The sequence below is a fragment of the Arvicanthis niloticus genome, chromosome 17, assembly GCF_011762505.2.
Source record: "Arvicanthis niloticus isolate mArvNil1 chromosome 17, mArvNil1.pat.X, whole genome shotgun sequence".
In the NCBI taxonomy this organism is placed as follows: Eukaryota; Metazoa; Chordata; class Mammalia; order Rodentia; family Muridae; genus Arvicanthis; species Arvicanthis niloticus.
Genome location: NC_047674.1, coordinates 23,643,669 through 23,661,643, shown reverse-complemented (window position 1 = coordinate 23,661,643; position 17,975 = coordinate 23,643,669). Strand labels below are relative to the sequence as shown.

General features: G+C 35.3%; 1 protein-coding gene across 4 annotated transcripts in view; it reads right to left on the bottom strand.

The window, feature by feature from the left end:
• The window catches only part of Cul3 (cullin 3), a 77,713-nt gene that overhangs the window by 44,838 nt on the left and 14,900 nt on the right, over positions 1–17,975 (bottom strand). Inside the window, exons 1-2 of one of the 4 annotated variants that reach the window (XM_076914940.1) lie at positions 14,600–14,739; positions 13,523–13,673 (exon numbers count right to left, since the gene is read on the bottom strand). In XM_076914940.1, the coding sequence (XP_076771055.1) occupies positions 13,523–13,633 (111 nt within the window). In that variant the 5' untranslated portion in view covers positions 13,634–13,673; positions 14,600–14,739. Of the gene's footprint in view, positions 1–13,522; positions 13,674–14,599; positions 14,798–17,975 lie in introns of those variants that run through there. The other 3 variants (XM_034521267.2, XM_034521266.2, XM_034521268.3) reach the window with 3 other exon arrangements.

Sequence of the window (17,975 nt, the reverse complement as noted above, 5' to 3'; positions counted from 1 at the left end):
CCTCTAGGGATAATATGGCAGTGATCACACATGACTATTCGATGGCTAAAGTAAAACAGTCAAAACCTAGTGTTAACAAATAATGTAACAGGAAGCCTTATTCACTGCTGACAGGAATCCAAGTAAGCAGTTTTCATTGAGAACAAAGCAACAGAAAGTCTTGTTCCCTTCAATACACAAATCAACAGACATGGCACATGCAAACAGTGAAATACTACTAAGCACTAAAAGGAAATACAGGACCAGGATGTGAAGAGACTTAAATGCATCAGTCAAGCAAAGAGTCAATCTGAGCAGGCTACAATGCTGTGTGACTACAATTACATGATAAGCAAAACCAAGAAATCAATAAAATAATGGGTTGTCAGTACAGAAAGACTGGGGGGGGGGAGTCAAAGAACTCAGCAGACTGTAATGGTTACATACATCCCCAAATCTATACCTTTAAATCCCCAGAATCACCTTGACTAAGGCTTATGTTAGCTATGGGATCTGGGTGATAATGAGGCAACAGTATTTAGATAACAAAAAAATATGTACCACTCTATAAGGAATGCTGGTTGAGGCGGATGCAGTGAGAGCCAGTACATGAGAAATGGCTGTACCTTCCATTCAATTTTGCTAAAAATCTAATATTTCTGTGGAAAACAAATGATATTTAAACAAATTCTGGGGCCATCCTAAATGCAAAGGCAGACAATACACAAAAGTAAAGCGCTACCTAGGCACCTCTGAGAAGGCCCAGGTGCAGAAGACCACTGGCTTAAAGAAGCAGGCCAGCCTTGCTAGTTTTTGTACTTCAACATCACTGTTATTATATTACTGTAACAGCATTTACACAATTCTGGCTCCTGATAATAACACTGGTTGTATTTGCAAGGCATCATGAAAAGGGGTTATATTATATCATGTGAGAATTTTAACTGTCATACTGACTTGTAGAGCATGACTTAAAAAAAAAAAAAAGAAAGATATAAACCAGACTCCATCAGAAAACTTAAAATTCTACAGATGCTGTTAAAATGAGAAAAGTAAAGCCAGACCTCAAGGAAAAAAAAAAAAAAAAAAAAAAAAAACCAAAATAAATAAAAAAAAAAAATCAATAAAGACAAAAAACTCAATTTTAACAATGGACACATCTTGAACAGATACTTCATAAAAGAGGAAAAGCAGGGCTGGTGAGATGGCTCAGCGGTTAAGAACACTGACTGCTTTTCCAGAGGTCATGAGTTCAAATCCCAGCAACCACATGGTGGCTCACAACCATCTGTAATAAGATCTGATGCCTTCTTCTGGTGTGTCTGAAGACAGCTACAGTGCACTTACTACTACTACTAATAAACTATATTTAAAAAAAAAAAAAGAGGAAAAGCAGAAGGTAAGTTTTCAAGGAGAAACTATTAACCATGCTAGAACTCTAAAGTAAGCTGACAGTATCAAGTTCTGACAAAGATATGGAGCAAATGGGAGCAAGTTAGCCAAATACGGAGCTAGGCATTTTTATGAAGCTAAATACATACATACTTATCATATGCCCCAGCAATCTCACTTCTAAATATTTATCCCAGAGGAATCAAAATTTATTCAAAGTTTGCACACATATTCACAATCTCAAAAAGCTGTATACAAGAATCATCTTTCATTAAACACAGGTAACTGTATGAACAAATGGTAAAGCTCTCAGACAACAGAGTATGAGCTGATCATTAACAAAAAGGAACCAACTGAATTGGTAGAAATAATTACGCTCAAAGAAGCTGCTCACTTAAGGTAGTAAACTTTGACACCAGTTACAAACCATCCTTCAAAATACAAGATTATAGTGACAAGAGAACTGACCAGTAGTTATAGAGAAGACAAGGACCGCATAGCTATGAAGGGAGTTTTCATAGTCTTGCCGGGTAAAAAACTGTTCCACAGTGAAGGTAGTGGTGATTGCATCAAACTGTTAAAACTCATGAAGAACTATATATGAAAATAAAAGCCAATTTGTACATATTCATTAAAAAATTGGCAATAAAATTCTCAAGTTGGTCCTTGTCAAAAACTGTAATTCAACAAGCATTGTTAAAAAAACTTAAATGTCAAAAAATGCTGGAATTATTAGATAACTTCAACATATTAAACTAATAGTGTAACAAAGTAGGTTTGCATACTATTTACTTCTGTGAATACAGCTTTTTCCTTACATTTTAAAATATTTCAACTTTAGCTAAAATTAAAGTAGAATTATTGAATCAAAAGGAAATCTTTTATTTTTCAGTAATAAAACCTGTTCGCCCACAAAGTTCAAGCTACAATAAATATATTCTTAAGTCAATGAAGCTCCTGGCACAGAGAAGAATGAGACCTGACAAGACAGGGGACAGAAGTCTCTATATCTAAGAGTTCCTGTAGATGGACAAGAAAGCTGATGCTAGACCACTACGAGACAATCTGCCAGAATATTCCACTCTCCAATACACAATTTTACCCATTAATAAAATTCTCACCTTTTAAATTTTAATGCCCAAGGTTAAAAATCTCAAAGAACCAATTTTAATCAAATGCCTAGATAAAACAGAAATCATCACCTAAAACAAAATAACAGTAACAAAGCCATATAATTAGTAACAAAATAGAAGTAAAAATTGAGGACTTCCTTTAATACTCAAAATGCAAGGCAATATTTAGTCCAAAAACAGACAAATCTCTATTTCATTCACTGGAATACATAAACATGTAACTAAAATGGGGCGTGAATTATGTGAAATACATGCTAATTATGCCAAGAACATTAAAAAGTACAACAAAGGCATAACTCTGGGCATACTGTCCTAGAAATCTGTGGTATTTTAATTGTAACTAAGTAACCAAAATAACCAAAATCATCATTTTCAGACAACTCTATGCAGGGTCTCTGACCAACTCACTTACTTGGTCTCATCTGCAGCCTATTTCTTACATAAAGTATGACTGTGATTAATAATTACACCTGTGATTTCCTATCATGCCTGAGGTGTCTTACTAATCAGATATGATTTTTACTATTTTTGTGTTTAAAGGGATTTTCTAGGATTTTGAAATAAGTCACTAGATGTCTGCTAAATAACTAATGCATGTTGTCATTTCATTTGAGGACAGTGTAATAAATTTGTAATTTTGTAATTAGTGTAATAAATTTGACAGCTAACATTTACATGACCTACAAAAAAAAAAAAAAACAAAAAAACCAAAAAAGAAACCCCATCTGTTTCTACTTAAATGAGATTCTTGTATTAACTGTGTGTGGTTAGGTAGGGTCCTTGTTACTTTACACATTTTTCAAAGAAATGCTATTAAACAACATACAGTTATATATCATATTCATACATTATGAACAGTGTCAGCACTTAAGACTACAGGTGTGGCTATCCTTCCCCCAAAACAGAAATAGTAGCATTAGTTAATGCACAATACCAAAATTCCAATTACTTCTATCTTCAACATGAATTTCATAAATAGATGTTGCCATTATTCACATACATTCTTTAGATGTATCTCAAACCAAACATCAAGGCTAAGAAAATAAAATTTATATTGTGTAGCTTTTTCAACTTCCCAAAAATCCATAATGTCTGTCATAAAATTCATTAATTACTGGCTAGATTGACTATATCATTCTAATTACTTTTCATTAACTGTTAAGAATAAAGGTAGGAATTAAAAATATCACCCCAATTACTTTAACAAAGCACCACTATATTCTCTAGAAAATTTTTTCTGATGCCCCATTTTTCTAGAAGTAATCTTACTAGTCAGTAATATAGCTTTAAGAATTCACAAAGAGCTGGGCGGTGGTGGCACATGCCTTTAATCCCAGCACTTGGGAAGCAGAGGCAGGCGGATTTCTGAGTTCGAGTCCAGCCTGGTCTACAGAGTGAGTTCCAGGATAGCCAGGACTACACAGAGAAGCTCTGTCTCGAAAAACCAAAAATAAATAAATAAATTAAAAAAATCATAAAGATCACACAAACTCTGAATTTCAAATCAAATATTCTACCACCAGTCTTTCTTTTAAATGCCTAAAAGCTTACAAAGAAATTAAGTCATAATTGCAGATAACAGCTACCATTCAAAGGAATATACAAAAACCCTTTCTTGTACTGACAGACTTAATGACAGCTTCCATCAGGCAAAGCAAGGTGCTGTAACAACACTATAGTGGAATATAGGGTGCATTAAATTACTTTATAATCTCTGTAGTAGAGTAATAGGAGGATTAATTTTAGGCTCAAAAGTAAACTTACAGAAAGTTTGGGGGTTGTATATTTTCATAATTTCATACATTAAAAATATGCACATTAGGAAAAAGAGAAAAAATTATTTTGTGTGCACGGGAAGGTCAAAGAACACCTTGCCAGAACCAGCTCTCCTTTCACCATGTGGATCCTAGGGACTGAATTCAGGTTGTCAGCCTGGCATAAGTGCCTTTCCTAGAAAAGCCTTCTTGTCTAGCCTAAGAAGCATGCATTCCAACTTTCCAAATTTTGTGCGCATAGTTGTTTTGCCTGCATATGTTTTCGCATCACAGTGCATGTAGAAGCCAGAACAAAGTGTCAGATGCTATGGGACTGAAGCTGCAGTTGTGAGCCATCATATAGGTGCTGGGAATCAAATGAGGTAGGTCCCTTAGAAGAACCACCACTCTGTCTATACACCTGAAGTTTTAGCCAGAGCAGTAAGAAAACTAAAGAAGATCAATAGAATACAAATTGGAAAGGAAGAAGCCAATGTATTGCTATCGGCAGAAGATATGATAGTATAAATTAAGTGACCCCCAAAATTCTACCAGAAAATCCTACAACTCATAAACACTTTCAGCAAAGTGGCTGGGTACACATTTACTAAAAAAATAATCAGTAGCCCTCCATACAAATGATAAATGGGCTGAGAAAGAAATTAGCCCTTCACAATAACCACAAATAATATAAAATATCTTGGTTTGTCTATAACCAAGGAAGTGAAAGCCCTGTATGACAAGAATTTTAAGTATCTGAAGAAAGAAATTAAGGAAGCTATCAGATGGAAAGATCTTCCATGCTTATGAAGATAGGTAGGATTAACATAGTAAAAAAAAAAAAAATGGCCATTGCAACAAAAGCAATCTACAGATTCAATGTAATCCTCATCAAAATTCTAATGCAATTCTTTACAGACCCCCGAAAGAGCAATTCTCAACTTCACATAGAAAACCAAAAACTTATGATAGCTAAAACAATCCTGTACAAAGACCCAGAAATAAAGCCACACAGCTATGGACACTGGATTTTTAACAAAGAAGTTAAAACCATACAATGATAAAAAGAAAGCACCTTCAACAAATAGTGCTGGTCTAACTGGATGTCTACATGGAGAAGAATCCAAATAGATCCATATTGATCACCCTGCACAAAACTCAAGTCCAAGTAGATCAAAGACCTCAACATAAAACCGGGTATACTAAATAGAAGAGAAAGTGGGAAATAGCCTTTAATGTATTGGTACAGGAGATAACTTCCTGAACAGAACACCCATAGGTCAGGCACTAAGATCAACAATTAATAAATGGGACCTCACAAAACTGAAATTAAACAGCAACAAGCCAAATAACCCAACTTAAAAATGGGGTACAGAGCTAAAAATAATTCGACGGAAGAATCTGTAATGGCCAAGAGGTACTTTAATATCCAAAGTCCTTAGTCATCAGGGAAATAAATGCAAATAAAAAAATGACTCTGAGATTCCATCTTACATCTCTCTGAATGAGTATGATCCAAAGATCGAGTGACAGTAGATGCTGGAGAGGATGTGGAGCAAGGGGAACACTCCTCCACTGCTGACTGTAGTGCAATCAATTTGGTGCTTTCTCAGGAAACTGGTTATAGTTCTACCCCAAGACCTAGCTATGCCAATCCTGAGCATATTCTCCTAAGATGCTCCATACCACAAGGACACTTGCTCAACTATGTCCATATCAGCTTTATTCATAATAGCCAGAAACTGGGAAAAACCGAGATGTCCCTCAACTGAAGAGTGGATAAAGAAAAAGTGGTACATTTATTTACACAGTGATATAGTACTTGGTTACTGAAAAGAAGGACATCATGAAATTTGCAGGCAAATGGATGAAACTAGAAAATATCATCCTGAGTGAGGTAACCCAGACCAAGAAAGACACGCATGATATGTACTCACTTATAAGAGGATATTAGCCAGAAAGTACATGATAACCATGTTATAATCCTCAGACCCAAAGAAGAAACAGGAGGGGCTCAAGGGAGGATGCTTGAATCACACCCAGAAGAGTGAAATAAAAAGATAAAACAGATATTAGAGGTGGAGGGGAGGGAAGAAAGGAACTGGGTGGGAGAGGGCACGAGGAGAGGAACGGGGATAAGTATCAAGTGTGCAGAACAGTTTGGGGGTGTGGGGGGGATTGGGACTGGGAGAGAGAACAAAAATCAGTGGGGGGGTGTGTGGTGGGGCTTCTCTGGGACTGGTTGGAGACCTGGAATAGGGGAGGCTCCTATGAGTCTACTGGAGTTACCCTAACTCAGACTCCTAAGCAGCTAGGGATATGGAGACTGAAATGACTGCCACCTCCTGTAGACAGGCAGGACTTCCTGTGGAGGAAGGGACATCAACTCACCTACAAAACCTTTGACCCAAAACTTGTCCTGCCTACAAGATGCACAAGGATAAATATGGATCAGAGATTGAAAGAAAGGCCAACCAAGGACTGGCCCAACTTGAGACTCCCACAGGAGAGAGGCAACGCCTGACACTATTAATTAATGATACTCTCTATGCTTACAGATAGGAGCCTAACATAACTGTCCCTGAGAAGCTTCATCCAGCAGCAGATGGAGTTAGGTGCAGAGACCCACAGCCAAACATCAGGCAGAGCTATAGGAGTCTTGTGGACAAGTTGGGGATAGAAGCAAGCAAGCCAGAGAAGGTGTCAGGGGCACCACAAGAAGACCTACAGAGTCAACTAACCTTGGCCCATGGGGATTCACAGAGACAGGACCAACTAAAGAGCATGCAAAGGCTAGAACTAGGTCTCCTACATATTTGTAACACATGCACACCTTGGTCTTCATTGTGAGTGCCCTAACAATTGAAGTGGCAAGGGAGAGGGCTGTCTCTGACTCTATTGAATGCCACTGGATCTCCTTTCCCTAGCTAGACTGCCTTGTGGAGCCTCAGCAGGAGAGGATAACTAGTCATACTGCAACTTGATGTCCCAGGGTGGGATGGTTGGGGAGGCGGGGTGTTCCCCTTCTCTGAGGATAAGGAGATGGGGTAATGGGGGGAGGGGTTTGTGAGGGTAGGACTTGGAGGAGGAGGAGCTGCAATCAGGATGTAAAGTGAATGAATGAATGAATGAATGAATGAATAACTAACTAACTAACTAACTAAATAAATAAATAAATAAAGGTAAGAAGAACAAGGGGGGAGGAGAAGGAGGAGAAAGAGGACGAGGAAGAATAGGAAGAAGGGGAGCAGCCAGTGCTCTTAACACTGAGCTATGTCTCTAGCCCTCTAGAAAACATTCTTATTTTCAAATATCCTTTCAATGCTGGAATACAACTCAATGGTAGAGCATCTGCTAGCATGTATGAGACTATAGCTTCAGTTCCCAGTACTGTAAATATGTTTAAACTTGTGTTAATCCGCATCAGAGAATCATTATTTCTAAGTACATTACAGTACCATGAAGAAAAAGGAAGTGGGTTTTTTTTGGTTTTGTTTGTTTTAGTTTTGGTTAAAAAGAATACATGGTGCCTGTACAATAGCTCAATGGGTAAAGGTACCTGATTCCAAAGTGACTTTGAGTTTGACTCCAGGCAGACATTATTTAATAGTAATCTGAGTAGGTAGAGGTGTAAGCCCAATCACATAACATAAACGGCCTCTTAGGAATTTGTGGCTATTAAAAAAAAACACGGTCAACTTCATTTCTACAACTAGTACCCTCACATAAACATTCCCTAAATCATCTATCTATAGATACAACATTTAATATATTACTTCTCTTCTAAAATATACAAGAAAAAAAAAAATCGAGACTCTGAGAAATTGGTTTACAGATACAATTTTTACCAAAGAGGGTAACCAAAAAAGAAAGAAAAAAAAGAGAAAGAAAGCAAGTTATTTGTTCTACAAGTTAAGACTTTGTTTGCATTTGCAAATCAATTCAAAAAGGAAAGTCATCTAAAATTTTAAACTCTGACCCCTTCGCAGTTCCAATTTCTCCTTCTGTAAACTAAAATATTTAGACGGTCAGAATTACAACCCACAGATCCAAGTATGTCAATCTAAAACCTGTAATGTACACAAAGACTGTGACAATAATAAAATCACATCAAAACTAGTTTCTTCTTGAATGAAAAAGATTCTACTCTACACACAGATTATGAGTAGTAAGCATCAGAAAACGTTTCCAAGTCTTAATAACCTAAATGTACCAAATGCGGGCTCATGCCCATCATCCTAACTCAGGAACCTTATGATAGCCAGTCTGAGGTAAACCTGGGTTATACAGGGATATTCTATCTCAAAACAAAGAAACAGCCTGACATGATGACGTATGCCTTTAATCCCAGCAGCCAGGAAGCAGAAGCAAAGGCAGAAATGGGCAAGAAGCAAGTGGGTAGCTTGTGGGTTTAAGGCCAGTCTGTTCTACACATTGAATTCTAAGCCAGCCAAGGTTATATACTCAAATTCTGTCTAAATACATACATACATACATACATACATACATACATACATACATACATACATATTAAAAGGGTAATTTTTTTAAAAAGCCACTGAAACAAGTCAAAGTAACAAGCAAAAATTTATCACACACTCCTTATTTAACTTAATAGTTAAGATTAAGAAAGTATAAATCCTAACCTTAGCTTCATTTTAGAAATCAATAAAATCCAGAAAAGTCTAATAATTTTTTAATTTTTTCAAGATCACTAGAAGCAGAATTATCCTATTAACCTTGTAAGTGCCATTCTCATTTCTACTTAGTACTTTCCCCACTGCAGCTACATCTAAGTTACTTACTAAGTAAATGCTCAGCAGAAGGCAGAAGAATAATTTCCTTACTACAGGACAACCCTAGAGACTTGTCAGTTACATTTAGCATCCCAAACAGGAAGCATCTAAGGAAGCAGAATCATCCTTACCATATCTACAACTGACGAAAAAAAAAAAAAAAGGTCACTATTTTTAAACACAAAGCAAAGCTGCCTTTCAACATTTCTAAATTCCTTACACATCAACCATCAGCAGGTAACATTATACATGTAAGATTCCATGTATCTGAAAACTTCTGTGCTCCTTAGCTCTTACTATATGGGTGTATATTATTACTTTCACTGGTATAAATCATCAGCTTCTGGATTACTTCTTCCTAGTCTTCTTCACTTCAATTCTTAAGCCCTCATAATTCTCAAAGCAATGGCACAAGTAGGATTTTAATAACCAATATAACACCATGCCACCATTTTGCTTAACCACTATTTGCTTTCTAACATACATAGAGTTAAGAATCAAGACATTCTGCAACAGCTTCAAGGTCTGGCATGATGGTTTCTGACTCTCTCTTCAAGTTCATCTTGTCCAGTTCCCAGCACCTACCAACTCTTACACAAAAATTTCAGAGCAGATTTCATAAGAGTGAAGACTCTAGGAATTGGTAAAGGATGTCCTGCTATTTAAAATCAAGTTCACTGGAATCCCATCATAAGCATTCGCTTACATATGGCATACTGCTGCTCTCTGTGCCTCAGGAGAAAAGTTAAGAAGTGTGACAGAGACAGGCACAGAAAAGTAAAAATACTATCTGGCTCTTTACAAACAAACAAACAAACAAACAACAACAAAAAAAACCCCAACACCATATATAGGCATTCTCTTTGCCTGGTATTCTTCAACCATGCCTTGGGCCTGCTCATCTTCAAGTCCCAATTTAAATACCACCACTTCTTCAAATAATCCTAATGGATCCGTGCAGAAGCTCTCATTAGTTTTCCTGTCATGCTTTTACTGTGTTTTAAAATTAAGCATGCTTATTCTATAGGTAGAGATAAGATATGTTCTGTTCATATATTCCTTACATCCAACTCAGAGCTTGGCAATTAAGAAATCCACAGTATGCTGGACTCTGTACTGACAAAGCTGGAAGGATACTTCTGAGGAACTCACAAACTAGTATGCAAAACTCCTTAAATACAGAAAACATCAGGAATATTTTTACCTACACTGTCATTTCTTAGGAAAGAGTAGGAGAGAACATCTGTGAGAAACTGATGTTTTTATGCTTACTAAAATACAGTATTTTTCTTACTGGAAGGCACAAAAACCTACCTCATATCCCATGTTCTGTTTTGTGTTCAAGCATTTCACTTTATTTCTTTGGGTCTCAGGTTTCTAGCAGGAAATATTCTAGAGATAGAATGCACTACCACTGCTGGACTGGAGATAGCACTTGGATTATTTGCACCTTTTTTCAATTTTGGAAACATTTCTTAAATTAATAATCAGCTACTTTAATAATTGTAATAATAATTATCATTATAATACAATTAATAATCAAATTGATAATAGTCCTATATCTTCTCTACAACATCTTTTCACCTACTTCAATTGTCTGCACTGCCCTAACAAAAACATATATCAAAGTGCATTATTTTCATCACAAAAAAGTCCAAGTACTAAAAACAACATAAAAACAACCTGACTCTATGTAAAAATTCAATTTCCTTTCAAGTCTGAAAAGATGGGTCTTGATTATACAATGGCACTAATGTTTATCTATCTATCCATCTATTTACCTGCCTACCTACCTATTTCTTTACCTACTATGTATTTATCTACCTTATTATGTTATGCAGATAGTTCAAGTAACTACAGACAAGAAAATACAATGCAATATAGGTAATATGGGTTCCAATGCAGACTACACTTGTGTACATTATATCATACTTAGCATTGCCAAAAAACTTATTCACTGAAGCAGCTGATACTTCCTACATCCAAAGACAAGCATTTTGAGCTACTGTATACTGACCTCTCCTATCCAATAACAGTTCTCTCTTGGTAGTGGCCTGTTCATATAGTAACATTCTACCTGTAGCTATTACTTTTTCTCCCCTAAGAATAAAAATGAATATAAATAGAAAAGACAAAACTAAAAGAAAGCAAAGATGCTAGCAGATGTTTAAACCTAATTTATCTGAAACATAGATGTGTGGAGTCAGTACACATCATTAGAAAGAGCTTGTTACATATGTGGGGAAATAAAACATTTCAGATGGTCGGGATATATTATAGATTGTGTATAAGAAGAAATCAGAATTTAGTGTATATACATTACATGTTTAACTTTAAAATTTAGGATAATTAACTTTAACACACATCCTTAAGAACATACTGAGGGTAAAGCCTTCATGTACATGATTCATAGTCTCTCTTTCTGCCATGTGAAGATATTGCAAGGAAGAATCTATGTGCAAAGCAGACAAACAGCCCTCCCTAGAAAACGAATCTATGAATATCTTGGACTTGGACTATGTAGTATCTAGAGCTGTGAATAGTTGTTATTCAAGCCATCTGGGCTATAATATTTGTAATGGCAACTCAAGCTGAGACAATAGTTATGGGACTGCATTAAGCCTAAAATCTCTTAACATTTCTCATGGCACGATTATTCTTATGACTTTACTATTATATAGTTAATCACATTTCAGATTCCAAAAACCATTCACTTAAACACTGACTTCACACTTCCACTTCTCTCCTTACTTTTTCCTTGAGCCAGTTTTCATAAAAACATAACTATAGGTTTTTTCTGAGTCCATGTCCAAGTTACAAAGCATTGTTTAAAATAGTAATACTACAAATTACACCTTCTAACCAACTCCTACTAAAACCCTTCACCAATTTTTTAGTATAATCTTCAAAATGATTATATCAAGTAGCCTCTCTCAGTTTCGAAAGGCATTATTCAATTCTTACATTTAACTAACCTGAAAGCCTCACCAACTAGGGCTGGGCCTAACACACAGTAAATGCAAAACAAAACAAAACACAAAATTGCAATCAGTACTACTATCATTATTCTCTGACAAATATGAACATAATTTTCTTAATTTATTTCTCCATCATTCTTGATCCCACATCTAAGAACTCAAGTATCCCAAGCCACCAACCTTTGGTAGCTTTAAACAAAATATTCTACTCTTCCTATTTTTCCTCTTTCTTTTAAAGTCTAACCTCTTATATTAGTTTTCCTTATTTCCAACAACTACTTATAAATTTCCTCAACATTCATCCCTTGACTCTAGTCATTTCATCTTCTGAAACATAATGCTTACTCCTCAGTACATACTACCAAATACCAAATCTCCACATGTAGTTCTGACTTTTCAAGTCTATCTACAAACACGTACTTATATTTGAAGATCTTATGGCTCACACGTAAAAGATATTTTCTAATGATAAAAACTGTCAATATAACCTAAAGCAAAACTTACCCACTTCTTTATCTGCTGCAAATCACTTTATAGTCTGATGTCACAGTACTCCTACAAGATATACAATTTTTCAAGCAAACTAATTTTGTCTGTCTTATTTCTACTCACTCTTTTCTAATCTTTCCTTTTATTCAGATTTTTCAAGGTTTTCTTCTGATTCTAATAAACACCATCTGATTCTATATCGTCATATCAGTAATCTCTGAATGTTGTTATATTGTCACCCATGTGTACCTCTTAAATCCTTACACTTTTAAATTCAAATTCCTTAGTGATACATTCAAATTTATTAAACTTTTCCTATGTTCTTTGCCATATAATAATTCAATAATCCTATAATTATTATACTCCACAGTCAACATCCTCTTTTCTCCCTAAGCATAACCAGTTGTTCTTTTGAAAACCATATATGAACTGCTATACTAGAGTGCTTCGCAGTGCTTGGACGCAACCCTTAATCTTTTATATTAAGACTTGGTTAAATAAATTTCCTTTCTCATGAAATCTTACAGAGCTCAGGTTAATTTTTCCTTCACATAATCCCTAAACTATTATTATCACCTACACAACTCATCTGCCACTTAATGCATAAGGTTTCACACTATTACTAAAAGTGTGTCATCTCTCACATCAAAGTAAAAACAACCCCAGGAAAGGATAGTATACACTACCTCTATGCACCTACTGTATTGTTAACTGAAAAGCACAGGTATCTAACAAAAACTTGACTGCACCATGAACATAATCCTCTTAAAAGTCATGAAATACTAACCTACCTAGCTCTTCACTCCTCCTTCCAGAGAAAGAAATTCTAGAAGACAGACAGGAACAGAAAGCTGCTTGCAACCCTACAGCGATGACTCATCAAAGAACCATCAATGAACACTGAAATCACCGCATGGAAGTTTCTACAGGACAGGACATTCATACAGTATCAAAATATCACTGAACAGATTACTTAGGAATTACAAAGGGAAAAATGGTACCTTTACAGTGAAGAAATCTGGCGGACACCAAGTGATCAAAGTTAACATCACCAATAATGGGATAAACTGACAGCATGTGCCTCCTGATGTGATGCACTGAGGACACAACATCACTTACGTATTATTCCTGCCAAAAATGCACAACCTGAAACTAGTCATGAGGAAACAATCAGACAAGCCAAAATCTGAGGGTCAATCTATAAATCAACTGACCTACAACCTTCAAAAATGCCAATGTGCAAACAGACCAAGTCTGAGGAACTTGGTATGTGATCCTAGATTGAATCATGGATCAGAAAAAATTTACCATAGAGGACATCACTGCCACATAGGACAACCAGTGAAATCTAACATGGCACTGCACTAATGCTAAATTGTCTAGTTTTCTTCATACCTCTTTGATTATATAAGACAACTTCCTTATTCGTAGGAAAAATGAAAGCAAATAATTTAGGGTAAATGAAATGTAAACCTTATTCTCTAACTGTTCAATAACAATTATAATAAATAAAATATAGTAATAGACTGATTTGCAAAAAATGTAGCAAAATGTATAGGTTAAAAATGAGTTCATTTTACTATTCATAAATCATTTCTACCTCCCCCCCAAATCTTCAAGAAATTAATATCATAAAAAGTATCAATGAATCTGTAATATGTTATATTGTATTTGACAATCTTAAAGCAAGACATTGTAGTAAGTATATTTTGTACCTGAAATTGCAGTCTGTTCAATGAAAATACTTTATGTTAACCACTGAATTTATCTTTAAAGATTTTATATTTACTACAAAAACTTGGCTAAAATGAGTAGTCTATTTCAACTAAAAAATTTGTAAAATGTTTGCTTCATTAATTACAATTATATATTCAAACAGACCACAAACTTAATCTCTTCTCAACTATTATAAATTGAGATTTAGCCTATTATAGGTTTTCGGTAAGGTTTTACAATACAGTGACATGCTAAATATAGGCTTCCTGTACCCTTGAAAAGAATGTCCTGGTCAAAATACAATAGTATAAGGATTCTCTACAGTCAAAATTGTATTAGCAACAGTCCTGTAAATTGGGTACCTTATTTATGAGATGTTCAGTAACAACTTCTCTTAGTCCAGTGTAGAGCTTTTCTCCATGTTTATGCAAAACCATTGTATATGCATTTCTATAGAGCTCCTCAAAACTAAGACCACTGTTATTCTTACGCTGGATTTCTTGAATTGCATTTTTCAGAAGGTCCCAAATGCTGTTTACATATTTTTCATCCATGGTCATCTGTAATATCCAAGAGAGAAAAGGGAAAAAAGGTTGAAAATAATTCTGTATTTGCTCGTATCATACATATTTTGACTATGACTACAAACTTACAATGATTTACAAGGACATTAACGACTGTTTTACCTTAATAACATACAGGATACATCTGAAGTTGCTTGAGCTAATAGAAACATTCTTATTCAGTCCTTTATAACCCCCTCCATTCCTAAGTGCATCAAAATGTTCTACTTTAAAATCACAATGGTTTATGTATCCATAAGTCACTTAGCTCTTCTTTTCAAGGTACTGAAAAATACAAATAACCAGGAGACACTGTACAAACTGACCATATCCATCAACATTTTTGGTTATATGCTAATATAATCTGTTAATTCTTACACTCTCAGTACAGTCCAGGACCCACAAGTAAACAGTACAAAGATAAACAGGATGTCACAGGCCCCACCCCAGGCCTACAAAAATCAATCTGCATTTTAACAGGAACTCTAGGTGAAATGTACACAGAATGTGAAGTCACCTACACTGAAGGATCGATCACTTTGTTCACAATCACCTTTCTCATCATTACTGATTTTCCCTATTTAAATCATTCCTATTAACATCCCAAATTATTAGGTTTGCATCTTCAAAACATATTTTCACAATCCTTTTATGACAACTTCTTTCTATTTACAGCAAAATAATTAAATAGGAAGTAATTGAAACTGTCCCTTACATTCACTGTCTCCAAGTACCATTTTCCATTCTTTAATCCTCAATATAACATTCACATCTCTTAGCTGGAACAAAGTCACTAGTAACTTTTACATTCATAAATCTAATGGTCAAAGTTTCAGATGTCATTTTACTAGACCCATACAGCAGTATTTTGAAAGCGTTCACCAATTCTACCGCGTAAACAAAAATTGAACTTGCCTTTCTTCCAAGCACTAAACTACGGCCACTTCTTTTTCTTCCCATTTCACTGATTCCTACTTGGTTTGCTTCTGGTTCTTAATACCATCTTCAATCTTAAACTCACATTCTAGAGATCTCATTTATTTCTATAGCTGGAAGTCATTCCCAAATTAATTTCCTATATCCAACCTGGCCCTGTCTCTTGCACACTATATGATAGATAGTTCCAGCTGCCTACTCTATGTTTCTGACTGACTGCCTACTAAGCATCTCAAACTTCTCAAGGTTAAGAAAAGTTCTAATCTTTTCCCCACATTTCACTTGTCCTGCCATCTCTTCCAACTGAACAGATGTTTACTTCTTCCTTCCAGGTGCTAAGGGCAAACATCCTATAATCACCTTTTGGCTATTTCAACCCCAAATACGAATCTTGTTCTCCACCTTCAAAAAGAAAAAGCAGAACAACGCCCCCTCCCCTTCACACTAGTTCCATTAATACACTCATGGTAAAACCATCATCTCTCAGTTCTAATAGCTACTCCACAATTTTTGACCTGACTCCAGAAAGTGATCTCCTAAAAACGAAACCCAAGTCATGTCATTTACCTGTTCACAAGCCTCAAATGACTTTTCAATTCCCCTGGAGTTAGAGTCAAATGCTTGCAAGGTTCTCCCACAGAGTCTTATCTGATTGACCTCATCTTTCCCACTTGTTCACTCTGCTCTGTGCACACCTACTTCCCACCTATTCTTTGGAATATGGAAATAAACTCATATTAGTTTTTGTGCTTCCCTCCTCTGGAATGTTTCACTCTCAGACATATATGAATGTCCCAAACCTACCAGTTGACAATAAACTATTAAGTGGCCATCCTATTTACAATAAATACATCTACCCACTATCGACCCATCTGCCCCTATTATTTTTCTTTTTCTGATTTTTTTTTCTCTAAGTCAAATCTTAGCTTCATGAAGGTAGAACTTTTAAAATAGGCCCTAAGTAATACTTAGTACACAATAGGTATTTGTAGTTTCTGACTGAGTGATCTTTCTGTTAATACTTGACCAGGAAACCCCTTCTGTATTACAAAAATCTACTCAGTTCAGTATTTACAACCTGGGAAACACTAGTCAATCAATACCATTCTAGCCTAACTGAGTAAAAATTACTCAGTCAGTGGAATTTCTTCCAAGTTATGTTCATGCATAAACATGTAAAAAAGGAAGTATAGAAAAAATTATTTCACTTACCCTATCTATAAAAATAGCAGCTCAACTGCATCAAAAGGATCCTTAAACAAATGATTCAAGCTCAGTCTAAGAATTCTAACACTTTACGGTAAGCCACATACAAAAGGTGATATGTTAATACAGTACTTCCTTCTGTTCACCATATCTTTCTCACATCTGACTTTAAGAAAATGATAGCTTAGATACTTCATTCACATACAATGAAATTTTACTCTACTGATACCTATCAATACTGTAATGAAGACTCTCATGACATTAAATAAGCACACAAAGAGAATATAAAGAACAATTTTAATCAAAGAAAAAAAAATGAACTTATTAACTCCAGAAATATCTATACCACGAAATGTCTGTAAGAAGATCTTTTCAGGCTCCTTACTATATAACATAAGCTGGACAAAATACAGACATTTTTACACAAATAAATTACTAAAGAGACTTCTAATATTACCTAATTATTCTGACACAATTATGACAAACTACTTTTAAAATTTATATATTTAAGAGTTGTTTTACAATCCAAGAGCCAGAGGACAAACATGTTACTGCTAGTGATTACTAAGGTAAAAGTAATCAAGATAAAATAACCACAAAGAAATTATATAGCTTACCCCAAATCACCAAACATTACAAAATCCAAAGCACTGGATTCACCTCACATTTCACATGGTAGAGTAAATCAGATAGTGAGTCACTGATTATCTCAACAAACACAATAAGCTACAATAGTAAAGGTCATAAGTTTTGTTGTTAGAGTGGCCAGGATGTATATCGAGGCTTCCTCACTGTCAAGCCACAGGACCTTAGCTAAATCACTTAACTCCTTTACATCTTCATTTTCTCATTTTAAAAATAGGCTTAATAATATTATCTATCTCAGAGACTGTCATAAAAAGTAAATGAGAATATCAGTAAATTTAGTATGATTCATTCTTGGGCACAGTATAATCCCTCAGAATCAGAACAACAAAGGAGACTTAGGTAATAGAATCTCTTGAATTTTCATGTGTTCACCAAACAGAATTTA